Here is a 16,428-nt window from a genome sequence, read left to right as displayed (position 1 = left end):
ACTTGGATTTGACTTGGACTTATGGACTAGTGACTTGAGACTCGACTTGGACTTGCCTGTATTTGACTTGGGACTTGACTTGGACTTGAGATCAAAGACTAGAGACTTACTTGAGTTTTGCAAAACAAAGACTTGGTTCCAACTCTGGTTGTAGTACTCGAGACCGGTCTTGGACTTGAGACCGGCCTCGAGACCGCTTTTTTACGGTCTTGGTCTCTTCTCGGACTCAAGTGCATTTGGAACTCGGTCTTGTCTCGGTCTTGATGGACTCGAGGTCTGACACTCGACAAGTGTGATCATATTTCATTATGGCCGGTAAATGTTAGGGACTTGAAAAGAAACACTCAATTCACTTTGAAGATGTTTTCTGTAAAGTCCCAGTGGAGGTGGGATTAAAGAGTGTTTCTCAAACTGTGGGTGAGAGTCCAAAAAAGGACTTGTTTCAGTGAAGTACAGTTTGTTTTAAGCTTAAATGAACATTAATCAGATAGATTTATAAAAACATATGTGCCAAAATAACTGTAAAAAAACAACAACTAATAAATGTAGAAAATGACAAAGATGGTCTTGATTTGGTCTTGATGGGCCATGGTCTCAGTCTTGTCTCAGTCTTGTCTCGGTTAAAAGTCTTGGTCTTGTCTCGGTCTTGGTACCCTGTGGTCTCGGACTGGTCTTGGTCTTGATTAGTGCGGTCTTGACTACAACACTACTTAAGTCAAAGTACTTTAAAAATATACCTGAAGAGTGAAGTATTTTGTGCAGATTTTAGACCTAATAAAGCTTCAAATGTGGTGATTTTGGTAAAGGACTGTGCTGAATTTTGTTCAATAAAAACAAATTCAATATTTTCTTTTCCTGTAGCTGTATAATTTTGTTTGCTCAAACTACAAACGTGTTAAAAATAAACCCTTCGCCTTTTCAGCAGGTTCCACACAATAATGAAAAATACTTTTCAGACCAGTTCAAAAATAGTGGTACAGATACCTGCTCTCAAATGTAGTGAAGCAAAAGTAAAAAGTACCCATTTTAAAATTTAACTTAATATTTATTTTGTTATGTTCCACCACTGCGTAGATGGTTTAGCCAGACCCCAATTTAAAGGTCCTATATTACACAAAATTGAGCTTTAAGTCATGTTATAATGTTGTTACCTCCTCAAAAACAGATCTGGAGTTGTGTTTTGTTTCATTCACACATGTTTGAATAACTCTTTATTATTAGTCTGTCTACATCTCCCGAAGCTCAAAATGCTCTGTCCCACCTTGTGATGTCATTTAGTCATAGTTTTCAAGTTAACAGTTCCTTTTACCTTTAATTCAGTAGAGACTGGCAATTCTAAGGCTGAAATTATCCTAATGATTCTAGAGAAGGCGTATGAAGCTTAAAAACAGAACAGAGCACTTCCTGTATTACCACATGACATCACAAGGTGGAACTGAGTGCGTTAAACATGTGCGAATGAACCAAAACACAACTCCAGGTATGATTTGATTCACAAGTGTTTTTATTGCTAAAATATTCTGAATAACAGATCTGGTCAGGTACAGGTCAGATCTCCACAGAGTCGACCTGGAGCCTGGCCTCGTGCACATGCCGGTCTCCATGACGACACATGTTGTTTCATTGTATTTCGTGGGACATGTCAGGCAGCAAAACAATAACAGCTTCATTGTGACAGGCGGCTGGCAGACTCCCACCACCTACACCTTGAATGAACTACGTACAGTGAATCAAATGTTATGAAAAAAATGGAAATTAAAAACATATTTAGAGGGTCCTTATTACAGTTTTTCTGATTTATGTTAATAATGTTGTTTTGTCATCACAAACATACCCGGAGTTGTGTTTTGTTTCTTTCGCACATGTTTAACACACTCTGTTCCACTTTGCAATGTCATGTGGTAATACAGGAAGAGCTCCACTGTGTTTTTTAAACTCCTTACACCTTCACTAGAATCATTTGGATCATTTCAGCCCTGGAACTGCCCGTGTTTACTGAACTAAAGCTAAAAGGAGCTGTTAACTTTAAAACTATCGACATGACATCACAAGGTGGAGTATTTTGGGCTTTGGACATAGCTTGATTCATCAGCCGGTTTCACTTTGTGGAAACTGTCTGACCTCGCAGCATTAGGATTCGTTCGCTCGATGGTAGGCAAGTACTTTTTTCATTTAACCAATCGCTGCTATTTGGTCGTGACGTATGCAATGCACCAAATCCCATAGGAAGAAGGGCAATAACGTCTTTCCCCTTGATAAAATTCACCAAACATTCTCTTTGTTCCGGCTTTAAATCCTCGATCTCGGGAATCGTTGCCAACACAGAATGTCTGTCTTCATCTACATCCGTCTCGTCCTCTTTGTTTACTGTTGTGTTGTACCACAAAAGGCACCCAGACTGGCGCATTGACATTTAAACTAGCTCTACTTTACATTTATTCAATTACAAGTTGTTTTATAGCTCAAAAATACCTTAAAAAATAGGAATTCTGACTGTGAATGGGTCGCCTCTTCGCAGATCTGACCTGTAACTTGATCTGGTTCGATCTCCACGAAGATGGAAAAGGTTTAATTCCATATGGTGAAACATTCCAGACAAAGCAATAACATCTACAGTACATGGAGAAAAGCATTTTGGCGGACGTAAAAAGTTTTGGTTGTGCTTTTGATTGAAAGTAGTACTAGTAGTAGTAGCAGTAATTACTATTGTTATGAGTTTGAATGAGGGCTTACATTGAAGTAATTTGGCTTTGTATATTGAAAATTATGCAAAAAATATATATAATTAAGTTTTCTATGTTTTCTAAATTCTTGTTTTTGTGGTTGTCGGGGGAGATTCTGTTTTGATGTTCTGTATTCATAATTTACAGTGGTGCAAGAAGTACTGCATTTTGTTAAGTAAAAGTAGAGATACAAAGGTAAAAAGTTACTCGAGTAAAAGTATCACATGAAAAAATTTACTTAAACTGACATAAAAGTGTAAGTACCTGTTTAAAAATGTACCATAAGAGTAAAAAAACAGTATTTTGCAAAGATTTTTACAACAATTAAAAGATGGAATGTAGTGATTTTGAAAAATAATTTAGATTATTTTAAGTGATTCAGCTGATTTCTTAATTTTTCTAGTTGTTTTTATGTTTTGTGGGATGGTAACTCAAATTAAATGTGCTCAAAAATGAAGTCTCAAACCATAAAGAAAATACTTTGTACTTTCTACTCCACGACATTTCCGATCTGATCTGAAAAGTAAAGATACACGTTCTCAAATGTAGTGAAGTAAAAGTAAAAGATATCTATTGTAAACTGCACTTAAGTAAAGTACAGGTACCTACATTTTGTCCTTTTACTTTTGTCCTTCATTACCTTCCACCACTGATAATTTGATAATAATAATTCAGAGTTTCTTTGGTGAGTGTGCAGTGAAAGAAGAGACGCTTCACTGCTTCTTCTGTTGAGTTTTTATCTTTGTCTAAGATAAGAATAAGAATAAGAATAGATCGGACGAGTATATTGGAGCTCCGTCAGCTCCCTGTGCCCCGCTGACAGAGGAGGCGTGTCATTTCCTGTGCGCTCCTCTAAGGACCGCCCCCTCATGGCTGACTCAGGAACCGCTAAATTAAAAACCTCCAGGAGTTTTGGCGAAGGCTCCTCGGCTTCTCAGACAAGCTTTAAAAACGTGCATCTGTCTTTTTTGATTACAAAGGTGCACTGTGTGATTTTTATATTTATTTTTTGGTCGGGAGTCTGTCATCTGCTAGTTTCTGTGGATATGTCACTCTCTGTCTCTGTCTAGAATGTTCCACAGTTCCTCAGTTCCCGTGAGAAGGGTCCCTGGGAGAAATTTCAGCATGCGAGTGTCGTGCGGCAATAGTACACCATACTTAAGTGCCACGCAAGGGTCACGTGCGAGTCAAAATCTCGTACGGGCCACTTGCAACGTACTCTAGTCGTTTGTACGAGGCAAGTACAAGCCCATAGTTTTTACTTGTCCTGTGTTTTTGAGGAAAAGTTTAAGCCCATTATTCATCCCAAAGTAAACTAATAAATATTTGAAATCCTCATGACTGACAAAAATTGGAATCTGCATAATCTGGTATCCGCACAAAATCAAATATTAACAATATTATAATTAAACCATGTTTGAGATCAGAATTGCAATTTTTAATCTTTGTGCATTTTAAAGGAGCCGTATCACGCTGTTTTCTGATCTGTCCTATAAAGTTGTTTCCTCATCACAAACATCCAGAGTTGTGTTTTGTTTCATTCAGACGTGTTTAAGTAAAAAAGAGAAAAGTCTAAATCTGCAGGGTTTGTGTGTTAAACATGAAACAAAACACAACTCCAGGTATTTTTGTGATTAAGGATGCACTGATTCATTGCTGGTATCGGATATCGGGGCTGATACTGAAAATTTAGCTGGATCTGGATTCAGACAATATCCTGGCTGGTCATATAAACTGATGTACTAAGACTATTTTCCGGTCCTAGTCGGCTCATAAAGTCTATAATAGTTTATGATGCCAAATAGTTACTTGAAGAATTAGTAACAGCTACATTCGGATCAGTTTTGTCTTGTATAATTTGTGTTTTCAGACTCTGGTATCAGTTGATATTGGGTATCGGGTGCGCCTTAAAGCCGTAGTATCGGCATTGGTATTGGAAATGTAAAAGATCTTGAGGAAACATTATAACACAGATCAGAAAAAAGCATAATATGGACCCTTTAACACACAAACCCAGCATAATTAGGCTGAGAAAACACTCACCGAAAGTGCTCCAATGTGTTTTTAAACTAAACATTCCTTCACTAGAATCATTCGGATGCTTTCGGTCCTGGAATTGCCGATCTCTACTGAACAAAAGGTAAAAGGAGCTGAGCTTTGGTGATGTAGACAGAGTAAGGCTACATTCAGACTGCAGCCTGAAGTGACCGAAATCAGATTTTTTCACCCCTGTGTGACCTGTATCTGATCTTTTAATGACACTCTGAATGACGCAGATCAGATTTTTTCAAATGCGACCCAGACCACTTGGATATGTGCTCCTAAAATCGATACATATCCGATCTTTTGACATGTCAGTCTGAACGGCCAGGTCACATTCGTCGTCCAACCTACATGCGATAGTGTTTTTTTTTTTTATTTTTATTTTTTTTTATTTGCAATCTACAAACATTACAGAATATAGGAACCAAACAACATACAAGATACAAGACAAACATTACAATCGAAGATTACACAAATAAGGACAAAGGTGACAGGGGCTGGTGACAGTGTGGACATTGTGTGTGTGTTTGTGTGTGTGTGTGTGTATTACTAGTTAATTTGGGTATTGAAAGTAAGTTATGTAAGTAAAGTATGTAAAAGTTATGTATGTATGTAAAGTTATGCAAAGTATGTAATGGAGCTTTGCCTCAGATCCCCACTCAAGGCCGAGCCACACTCATACCCTCCTGGCGGGATGCAGTGGCCACCCTCGGGGCCCTGCACGTGACGGCCCACCAACCAGGCCGAACCAACCCCTCGACGAACCACCAAGAACACAAGAACACGAGAACAAGAACACAAACGTTCTTCTTGACATACGAAAATTGCGTATGAACTCCCTGTGAGAGAAGCACTGAAGCACATAACAATCTCACCGCTCTTGGCTGCGACTGCCACTGCCCCATAAAACGCCACGGCCAAAAACCTCGTCCTTCTCCTTCTCAGTCTCCTCCTTAAAACAAATAAGCTGTACATGTTCTGGCTCCGGTACGACAGCAACTTTAAAATCTCCAGGTGCACAATTCTCACTTTTGGGGCGTTTAAAGTTCACACTGGAGATCACTTACAAGTCGCATTTAATTGATAATGGGAACGACCTCGCAAAAAAATCATATTTCACCCAAAAATCCGAATTGAGCATTAAGCCCTGCAGTCTGAACGTAGCCTAATAATACGCAAAAAAATGTGTAAATGAAACAAAACACAACTCAAGGTATGTTTTAATGAGGTAACAACATTATAACGCGACTTAAAGCTCACACGAGTCAATTTTGCGTGATATAAGACCATTAAACAAGTACATCTTGCTTCAAAAATCCGTATTGACACTGTCCTTTGAAATTCTGCATAAATCTCCGCGAAAAAATAAAATAGTGCAAACATATTTACACAATTCATCAGTGACTTTTGTGTATTCATTCTTTTGATCTGATCCTCTCTCCGTCTGCTCAGATCTCCGCAGCACGAACACCCACGGCGCTGTCTGCTTCTTCTTATTTACCGCAACAAATGCTTGGACAAATGTTATTTTCGCCTTCAAAAATATGCCGGGGAATTTCAGATTTGTCTTGTTCTTTCCAAATGAGTTTAGCATCTGCATATGTCTGCCGATTGCTAATGCGGCTAAGCGGGTTCCAAAGATGGCAGACGTGGGCACAAACAAAGTGGTGATTTGTGGAGCTCTATTCCGGATCGCTTAATTGCTGTAAAATTCGTTGAAAAATGTTCTGCCGCTCCTTAGATATGACCTGTAACGTGGTCTAGCGGGGTGGTCGCCTGTTTGATTCCACAGAGATTAATCATTTTGTTGTAATAGTGTCGGATTTTCCAACCTGAGAAGTTAAAAGTGCAATTTGTAACTGTCAAATACCTTTCTTCATGAAGATGTTATTGTTTTGTCTGGAATGTTTCGCAGTATGGTATTAAACCTTTCTATCTCCATGGAGACCAACCTAGACCAAGTTACAGGTCAGATCTGTGGAGAGGCGACCCCGATCACAGTCAAAATTGCTGTTTTTCTAGGTATTTTTGAGCTGTAAAACCACCTGTAAATGAATAAATGTAAAGTAGAGTTGTTTAATGTCACACTGTGGAATATTCCAGGCAGAGCAACGACATATCCATAGAAACCAGCATATGATCAAAGCACCCAACCAAAAAGTTACATAGTGCACCTTTATAAACACTGTGCCCCACACTTTTTTTTTTTTTTTTTTTTGAGCAAAATTCGTCTTCAGTACAGATTTATTAAATAAGTCAACTGCATGCCGTCAGCATCTACTCATAAAGTGTTTCATTGTTGTAGTTTTAGCACATTTGATTTAAAATTCAATAAAATAGAAGTCAAAAGCCAGCCATCCATTGAAAAGTTTAAAAGTTGAATTACACTTTGGTCAAAGCGACAGTACACACATGGTGTTCCTGTCTGCATGACCCGTACTAGACAAAATGCTAGACATGTAATCTGTGAACAATAATGTTAGTTTTGCTCAGGAGTAGTTCACTAATGCTCGTCGTTATTCGCCTTTACGTTTTCGTCTTTCTTACCTTGATAGTTGTGGATAAATTCTTCATGGACAGACTATGTCCTTTGTCGACCTTGTTGGTTGAAGATTTGGTGATGGGGCAGATTTATGAAGCTGGTGCGAGACCTTTAACCAGAAGTTCCGCACACTATAGCGCAGCACTTCCGACCGTTGTGAAAAAAGGTCTATGAGGAGAGAGTTCAAGAGGGTGGGGGCAGCCATGGCAAAGGCTCGGCCCCTCAAGGACTGGTTATTTTCAATGCAATGAGTTTATAAGCGCTTTTCTTTGTTTCACTTCCTGATTTACGGACAATCAGACGATTTGTAATTACTGTATTTTTCAGACTATAAAAGTGCACCGGATTATAAAGCGCAATATCAATAATTCTGAATTCTCTCTTCTATTTTCATACATAAGGAGCATTACGAGAAACAAACAGACGACACTTGAGTCTGATCCTTTAGCCCAGGTGTTCACGATCCATCAGCAGATCGTGGAGAATTCGCCCGGCATTGCCTCCCTGTCTTGGTGAATGTGTATTATGAATGTGAATGTGGATTTTTTTTTTTTTTTCTCAAATATACATTGAGTAATAATGTGTTTAATTCAGCTTTGCGCACATTTGTTTACAATTTACAGAACCAAAACTTAAAATCACATGTCTAATTTGCATAAACTGTAAGAGTTGAAAAAAGAGCTCGCTTCTTTTGCGCTTATGCAGTTCAGCTTCTGTCGGACTAAGGACCGTGAATTGGACTTTACTCTGTGAGGCTCCTGACTACGGTAGCTGAAATGCTTCAAAAATCCATCAAGAGGTGCGGCTTCGTAGCTTACCAAAGTCGTACTAAAACATTTTGACAGATTTTTGAGCGCCATGTACCGCATTAAATCAGTTCGTGGTCAGTAAGCACAATCAGAATTATCGTATTTTCCGGGCTATTAGGCGCGCTCTTAAGCCTCTAACCCCATCAAAAAACAGCCGCGCGCCCCGCAATCCAGAACGCCCTATACACGAATTCACTCGGGTGTCCCAGTACGACTTCAGTAAACTACAAAGCCGCACCACCCGCAGCGCACGCAAACACACACGGAGCAGACAGCAACCGCGCAGCGAAAAACACCCGCAGCCACACTCATTATTCCATGCCGACGAGGGATGGAACAAAGGAACGAACCGAAAAAGCGAGTGCAATGTGCCGCTTCTAGACACAACTGAACTGAGTCACTGCGAACACGCCGACAATCCAGCGGTCCCAGACAGCACCCTCCCTACACGCCACAACTGAACAAAGCCCAGAGTCACCGTGAACGCGCCAAACAAAGTCCGACTGACCCGTCCAACTTTTGCGTTTCATTTAAAGTCCGGTGCAGTTTATTTGTGAAAAAAGTTTGAAAATAGACAATTTAATGATAGTGCGTCTTATAATCCAGAGCGCCAATGTCGATTTTTGAGAAAATTTAAGGATTTTACAGGCGCCTTATAGTCCGAAAAATATGGTAGATTCAACACGCAGAAGACTTACTTTAACCTCAAGAGCTGCTTATACAATCTAGCTGTACTGGGGCAAGACACGTTTTGCTCAGATACATGGGGAAAAAAGTAATACAGGACCTTTAAAATATATTAACACAACACAGTGCAATCAGTGTGAACAAATGTTATTTTCGCCTTCTGAAAATATGAGGAGGAATTTGGGCTTGCCTTGTTCTTTCCAAATGAGTTTAGCATCTGCATATGTCTGCCGACTGCTAATGCGGCTAAGCGGGTGAGCCTGTTCCAGAGATGGCAGACGTGGGCGCAAACAAAGCGCGCGGTGATTCTCGGAGTTCAATTCTGGACGCGGTGCCCATATGCTAAAGCCTCAGCATCTCTGGAATTTTGATTTATAGTTAGAGCTGAATAAATGAGGCGGCCGGGTCTATTGCTTATTCAGTGTGTGAGAGAGTGGAATATATTGTGTGCAGCAGGTCTGTGGAAGGCCGTAGAGAGGGGAGGCTTCGACCGAGTGGACATGCAAAACAGAATTGATGTGCAAAAGCATTTAAATGTACAGTGCAAACACAATACATATTTTTACATTTGAAATACCTGGATTTAAAATGCTTGATCTTGATTTGAGAAGTTTGTGATTTTGGGTGTGTGTCTTTTGTCTCATTTAGAGATACGTCTCATTGGTCATGCCTTTTTCTGTTCATGTTAAGCTAAATTGTGAGCGAATACAGTTAAGAGCGTTTTATGTTTGTTTCTGTTTTTGTTTATTTGGAACGGTACAGATGTTAAAGGCGGATTGTGTAACTTTTCTGGTGGAGGGTTCAACAAATGTTTTTCTCCATGGATCTCTCTAGTGGTTATTGCTTTGTCTGGATTGTTTCACGGTATGGCAGGGGTCATCAAACTAAGGCTCGCGGGCTGACTCTGGCTCTCCATTCCCCTTTGCCCGGCCCCCAAGCCCCTCTGCCCCCCACCACTTGAACTGGCCCTATGATGCAATCTTCAAAACTTGGCCTATTTTTTTAAATGACTATTTAGCAAATAATAACACATCTGTATCCAGTGTTGGGAAGGTGACTTTTAAAATGTATTCCCCTACAGATTACAGATTACAGACCCCAGAATGTAGTTTGTAACTTAATCCATTAAATTACTTAATGTGAGTAATCTGAATACTTTGGGTTACTTGATTTGCTGTAGAGAAGCAAAGACTAGGATATCTTAACATAAGATGTTTTGTCTGCTAAAAGAAAATAAAAAGCCCAGACTTTACTTAACCAAATTAAAAATTCTATTGATAGAGGAGGAGGAGACACGTCTGCCCAGCATCATTTAGTCCTGTTAAATCCTGGTTTAGTCCTGGTTTAATCCTGGTTTAAATCTAGTTTAGACCTGGTTTAAGACCTGATTTAGATCTGGTTTAGATCTGGTTTTAGATCTGGTTTAGACCTGGGGATTTAGCCCGAAATGTGAAAACAGGAAAATACCTCCATGTAATCCATTTATTTCAACGAAGTAACTGTAATCCAATTACCACTCATTGAAACAGTAACTGTAACTGAATACAGTTACTCATAATTTGTACTCTGATTACATAACTCCAGTGCATGTAATCAGTTACTCCCCAACACTGTCTGTATTTGTGGGGGAAGTTGGCCAAAGAGGTCAAAGTGGAGCCAGATGCAATAAAAAAAGTGTCTTCACCCAGACAAAATGTATTTTAAAACAGACTTCCAGTGTAGGCTCAAATAAAGTACAAAAAACTGAAAATAAGTGACTCAAATCAGCAAACTCCAAACAACCTGCACAGAAGTCTCTCCCCAAATGATGACATCTGCTTTGCTTTTATACCCCGCCCAGCAGGAAGTACCTCCCCCCAGGTGAGTATCCAGGTAACTCCCAAGGCAAAGCAAGACACCTTTCAAAATAAAAATGTTTAACATAAAGAAACATGAGTTTAAAATGAGACAAAGGCTCACTTTGTCACAGCATCTTGTATTTTCTTGATTTTTTTTCAATTAAAAGAATTATATTTACATTAAGTATTTACATTTAAATTATTATATGACATATTTACATTTGCCGTTGAATTTTCGTCACTTGACAAGCTCAAGATCAAACAGTGACAGTCAACACTCGCGCACAGTTCTGTCGTGCAGTTAACGATGGCAAAACGGCGAGTGTTAAAGTACGAAAAAAGTTGACAGAGAGTGCCAAGTTGTTCAAAGAACAGTGGACGACTGATTATTTTTTTGTTCAGTGTAAAGACTGGGCAGTTTGTCTGATATGTAAAGAAAGTGCGGCGGTTTTCAAAGAATATAAGCTGCGTTGTCAACCGAAAACCGAAAATTGAAAAAAAGTAATCATCTGTTTTTTTCATTTTGGTTTTGGAGACAAATAATGGAGAAAACCTGTTGTTTTTTCGTTGTCTTATTTTTGGTTTTATATTGAAAAACAAATGATACATGGAGTCAATACTAATACTATAAAATTTTAGTTATTCAGCACAATACGCATGATTCAGAATTCCCTTGGCGAGCTACTTAGAAGGGGGTGAAGAGCGACTGGTAGCTCCCGAACCACAGGTTGGAGACCCTGTGGTACAGAGGAGGAAGAGTGAATAGATGGTTAGAAGGATGTGAAGATTATAGCTCAGTGTTTTCAAGAAGACAATTGTTTTGAATGAAAAAACTGCGAATTGCGGAACTTAACCCTGGAAGCTTTTGAACAGAAGCATTTAGCGTCACTGTGATTGTGTAAAAACTATACAAAACAACAACAACAAAAGTCTGACGGTTTGACAAATGTGTTACTCTTCAAGAAATATGTGACATTCATCAGATCTTTCACATTCTTGTTTTTGCTTTGGTTTCTGCCTCGTGTACGCAGTGGGTGTATTTTTCATTTGTTTGCAATACTCACTTTTTTGAAATGTTTGGAATGCCACGTTGACATTTGTGGCCCAGAACTGTGAGGTTGAAAACTGTTTTGGAGAAAATGTCAAAGTTCTGAAGTCATAGTTCAACTTCTTTACACTGTTCTGACTTTTGTATCACAGAACTATAGGATACAGACATTGCTAATGTTTCAGCGAAAGGTTATTCTTTTGAAATATGGAGCTGCAACTTCATTTTTCACTCATCTAGGTACGACAATACTCAAATCAGTATTCAGAGGTCAACTGGATGACAATTTGAGAATAAAAAAAAACAAAACTAAATCCAGTTGACCTCAGGAAATTGTTTTGCAAAAAATATGTAGATCTTTAAAGGATTAATGAATAAATAATAAAGTGAAATTCCAGAAATGTAATTAAATTCAACCAGGAAGGAGAAAGTCAACCACTTTGAAACCGAGTTGAGTCATACTTTCACTTATTTCACTTAATTTACTAATGGAAAACCTTTTTTTTTTTTTTTCGGCTATCGGGAAAGTCTTGAGTTGCAACAGAAAAGCACAAAAACAGTAGCTGTAATAGTCAAGAAAAATTCCAAATATTAAAGAAGAATGAACATTGAAGTAGAAATACTATGAATAAAATAAAAAATACACTATCTGTCAAAAGTTTTAGAACACCACACTTTTTCCATTTTTTTTACTGTTTACTGTTAACCAAACTAAACTTTTGATTGATGAAAGTGTCCACCTTAGATATAACAGTTGAACACACTCGTGGCTCGTTCTTTTTACAATAAAAATAAAATATTCTTCAGAAAGTTCTTCCCAAGTCTGTTGCAGAAGTTCCCATAAATGTGTGGCACTTGTAGGTTGCTTCACTCTTCTGTCCAGTTCAATCAATCAATCAAACTTTATTTATAAAGCACTTTTCATACAAAAATGAACCCCCACAGCTGCCCGACTCGACACAACCAAACATCACAGACACCCAAACAGCAAACCCCCCCCCCACACACACACACACACACACAACCTGCCCACACATAGTAAAATGTGAGGCTGAATGAATCCCCCCCAGCTTGAAGTTCTGGAGACTGTGCTGGACACTCCATGTTTTCAAGTTTATCATCTTGTTCTTTTTTCCTGAGGTAGTTTTGGCAGAGTTTGGACTTGTGTTTTGTTATCTTTTATCTTTTTTTAACCTCTGGCTGTTCAGTTCTTACCTTTGTACCATTTCAAGCTCTTCATTGGACTTGCACGACTTGAATTGCAATAAATAACTGGAAAAATTAAGATGTTCTAAAACTTTTGACTGGTAGTGTATGTCCTAACCCCACCTCTTTCTGTCTTCTCTCTTCCAGACCCTTCAGCTACTGGCTCCACTACATCCTCTCCATCATGTACTGCAGCGAGAACAACCACATCGGCTCTTACCTGGAGGAGACCAAGTCCTGCTCCTGCCCGTACGAACACCCGCCCTGCCAAGGCATCATCCCCTGCACCGTGGGGGAGGGCACCGCCTGCGCCTCCTGCTCCTACGAAAACCGCTCCCGATGCGCCTCCTGCAACCAGGGCTACATGCTCAGCCAGGGGGTCTGCCGAAACGAGGTCCCGGACTCCACCGACCACTACATCGGATTCGAGACGGACCTGCAAGACATGGAGATGCGCTTCTTGCTTCAGAAACGGGACAACCGCATCAGCATCCACGGGATTTTTGTAAGCAACGACGTGCGGCTGAACAACTGGTTCGATCCGTCGTGGCGAAAGAGGATGTTACTGACGCTGAAAAGCAACAAGTACAAATCGAATCACGTGCACATGCTTTTGGGGATGTCTTTGCAAGTTTGCCTTACGAAGAACACGACGCTGGATCCCGTCATGTCCGTGTACATAAATCCGTTCGGAGGGAGCCATTCGGAAAGCTGGATCATGCCGATCGACCAAACGCCGGACTATCCGACTTGGGAGAGGACTAAATTAGACCTTCCGTACGATTGTTACAACTGGACTTTGACTTTAGGAAATAAGTGGAAAACCTTTTTTGAAACCGTGCATTTTTACCTTCGAAGTCGCGTCAAGGGACCATCGCCCAACGGTAACGGGACAATATACTACGAACCGTTGGAGTACATCGAACCGGGTCGCAATCTCGGATATATGAAAATCAACAGCATCCAAGTCTACGGCTACAGTATGCATTTCGATCCGGAGGCGATACAAGATTTGATTTTGCAGTTGGACTACCCGTACACTCAGGGATCTCAGGACTCCGCACTTTTGCAACTTTTGGAAATCCGCGACCGGGTGAACCGTCTGTCGCCGCCCGGCTCGCAAACCTTGGACCTTTTTTCGTGTCTTTTGCGGCACAGACTGAAACTTTCCACCACAGATGTCGCGCGGATCCAAGCGGCGCTGCAGACTTTCAGTGCCAAACAGCCCAACTCCATTGAATACGAAACAACCAAATTATGTAGCTAATCAGCGGATGGAGCGCGGACGGTAAACAGATGGTGCGGCGATCACATAAGCCTGAGAGAAGGGAGCGGTTTTAAAGTGGTTTAATTGGATGGAATATTATAGAGTGCTAATGGTATATCAAGGCAATACTGTCCCATTTTGTCCAATACAAAGCACGAGATTTAGTGGAACAAAAAGCCTAATGAAAACATCTTTACATAAGCCACAAGCAACTTCCCACTGACTTCTGTTTATTACATGTCTAGAAGTATTATTTAAACCTTTTCCTTAATACAAAGAATGGCTTTTTTGTTTTGTTTTTAATAGAAACACAATTTTTCTAGGGAAAAACATTATCACATTATCATTCTTTTTTTTAAATTTTTTTATTATTATTATTAAAAGGTGCACAGTGTGACGTTTTTGGTCTGAGGTCTGTTGCCTGCTTGTTTTTATGGATTTGTCATTGCCCTGCCTTGAAGGTTCCACAGTATGACATTAAACAGCTCAACCTTTATGCAATTACAGATGGTTTTATAACTGAAAAATACCTAGAAAGATTTACTGTGAGACAAAGTCCTGCACCAGGTTGGGTAGTTGTTGAAACAGGCGAATTTTAATGTTCTGGAAGTTTATTGGCAGGTATGCGGGTAGTGATTACACACGGGCGGTTCAGGTGAGTTAAATGAACGACAAACGGGAGGACTTCCGTTGCCCTGGAAACAAGTGTCATTTCTCAGTCTTTTCCTGAAACGATGGCAGACCACGTTGAGAGAGACTTTAGTGTATTTCTTGCATAAAACCCATCAGCAGAGGTGATCGGCTCGGCCACTGCACTGCTGGTTTAGTCCTGGTTTAGACCTGCTTTAGACCTGCTTTAGACCTGGTAAAGTCCTGCTTTAGGCCTGGTGTAGTCCTGGTGTAGTCCTGGTCCAGTCCTGGTGCAGTCCTGGTGCAGTCCTGGTGCAGTCCTGGTGCAGTCCTGGTGCAGTCCTGATGATCGGCTCTGCAGAAGTGGTGTGAATATATTTATAATCCGCTAATGACACGACGTAGGTTCAGTCCTGGGCTGTCGGACTAATGTGCTGACCCAGATTTATCACGGGCACAGGCGAGTAACGGGTGGAATGTTAACGAGTCCGGGCTGGTGCGGATATAATTTTGATATAATCACAGGTTAACGGGCGGGTGTGGTGCTGTACTGCGCGGGTGCGGGCCTCCAAAAATGGACCCATGCAGGATTCTGCTGTGAGCTGGGCTGCCTCTCAACAGATCTGAAGACAGAAATCCTTAATATCATACTGTGAAAGATTCCAGACAAAGCAATAACATCTCCATGGAGAAAAATATTTGAGGGACCCTCCACTAAAACAGTTACACAATGCACCTTTAGAGTAAATAAAAACCCTATAGCTTTGGATATTTGAAACTATTGTAATTTGACTTGGTTAAATGTGATGAATTAATGTTGTATCTGTATTTGAATGTGTGTAATTAAATGAAAACTATTAGCAGACAGAGCTTCAACTACATATTGAAAACACATTTGAATCAGTCGAACAAAAACTGCGGCTTGCTCGGAAGTTGGATTAGTGAAAACAAAGTGAAGGTTGAAATGAACTAAATGTATTCATATGAAAGTTTATGGATTTTAAAAACATAGAAGAGCAGCTAGGACTTGAAATACAGGACTAGACCAGCTGTTGTCAAGCAGTAAGGGCATTTTTGAGATCTCAAGACAGACAACCAAAATACTAACACTTAAACCTGCACAAATGAAACTAGGTCTACATGTTGTTACACTTTTACTTACCATCCACCGTAATAATTAACTTTTACTGGACAAATCCTCTTCTAAAGGTTAATTAACATGCACCAATTTAGAATACGTTGACAAAGTGGGACAGTATTTATAGGCTCTTTAACGTGATGTAAACGAAACATTCTAAATTGTGTAAAGAGGCAACTGGAGGCAAAAGTGAAGTGGAACATAATGCGATTTCAATGGAGAAACTTGGATTAGCCACAGAACGTCACTAAATATGTAAAATTAATATTGTTTTAGCAAATGATAACAACTCGGATATATGTTAGAGAGATCAGAGCCTAAAGCATAGACTGTCTATATAAAAGAACATAGAGAGCCATATAGAAAGTGAGCATGGGGGTTCTTCCGGCTCAATCGACTCCAGTTCACTTTCTGTTGAAAAATACATCACTCATTTTGATCTTAAAATGTTCCTTTTAACCCGCTCCACATGATCCTGGGGTTTTTATTTCACTATG

The 16,428-nt window shown here is 39.9% G+C and overlaps 1 protein-coding gene across 1 annotated transcript in view; it reads left to right on the top strand.

Annotated features, from left to right (window-relative positions):
* The window catches only part of brinp3a.1 (bone morphogenetic protein/retinoic acid inducible neural-specific 3a, tandem duplicate 1), a 318,764-nt gene extending 304,601 nt beyond the window's left edge, over window positions 1-14,163 (top strand). The window contains exon 8 of the mRNA XM_055164889.1: window positions 13,044-14,163. Within this exon, the coding sequence (XP_055020864.1) occupies window positions 13,044-14,163 (1,120 nt within the window). The remainder of the gene's footprint in view (window positions 1-13,043) is intronic.
* Window positions 14,164-16,428: the final 2,265 nt, after the last annotated feature.

The sequence above is a fragment of the Boleophthalmus pectinirostris genome, unplaced genomic scaffold (assembly GCF_026225935.1).
Source record: "Boleophthalmus pectinirostris isolate CB_2022bp ecotype Guang Dong unplaced genomic scaffold, ASM2622593v1 HiC_scaffold_7, whole genome shotgun sequence".
NCBI lineage: Eukaryota > Metazoa > Chordata > Actinopteri > Gobiiformes > Gobiidae > Boleophthalmus > Boleophthalmus pectinirostris.
Note: the sequence above shows the minus strand (reverse complement) of the source record. Positions and strands in the feature narration are given on the sequence as shown.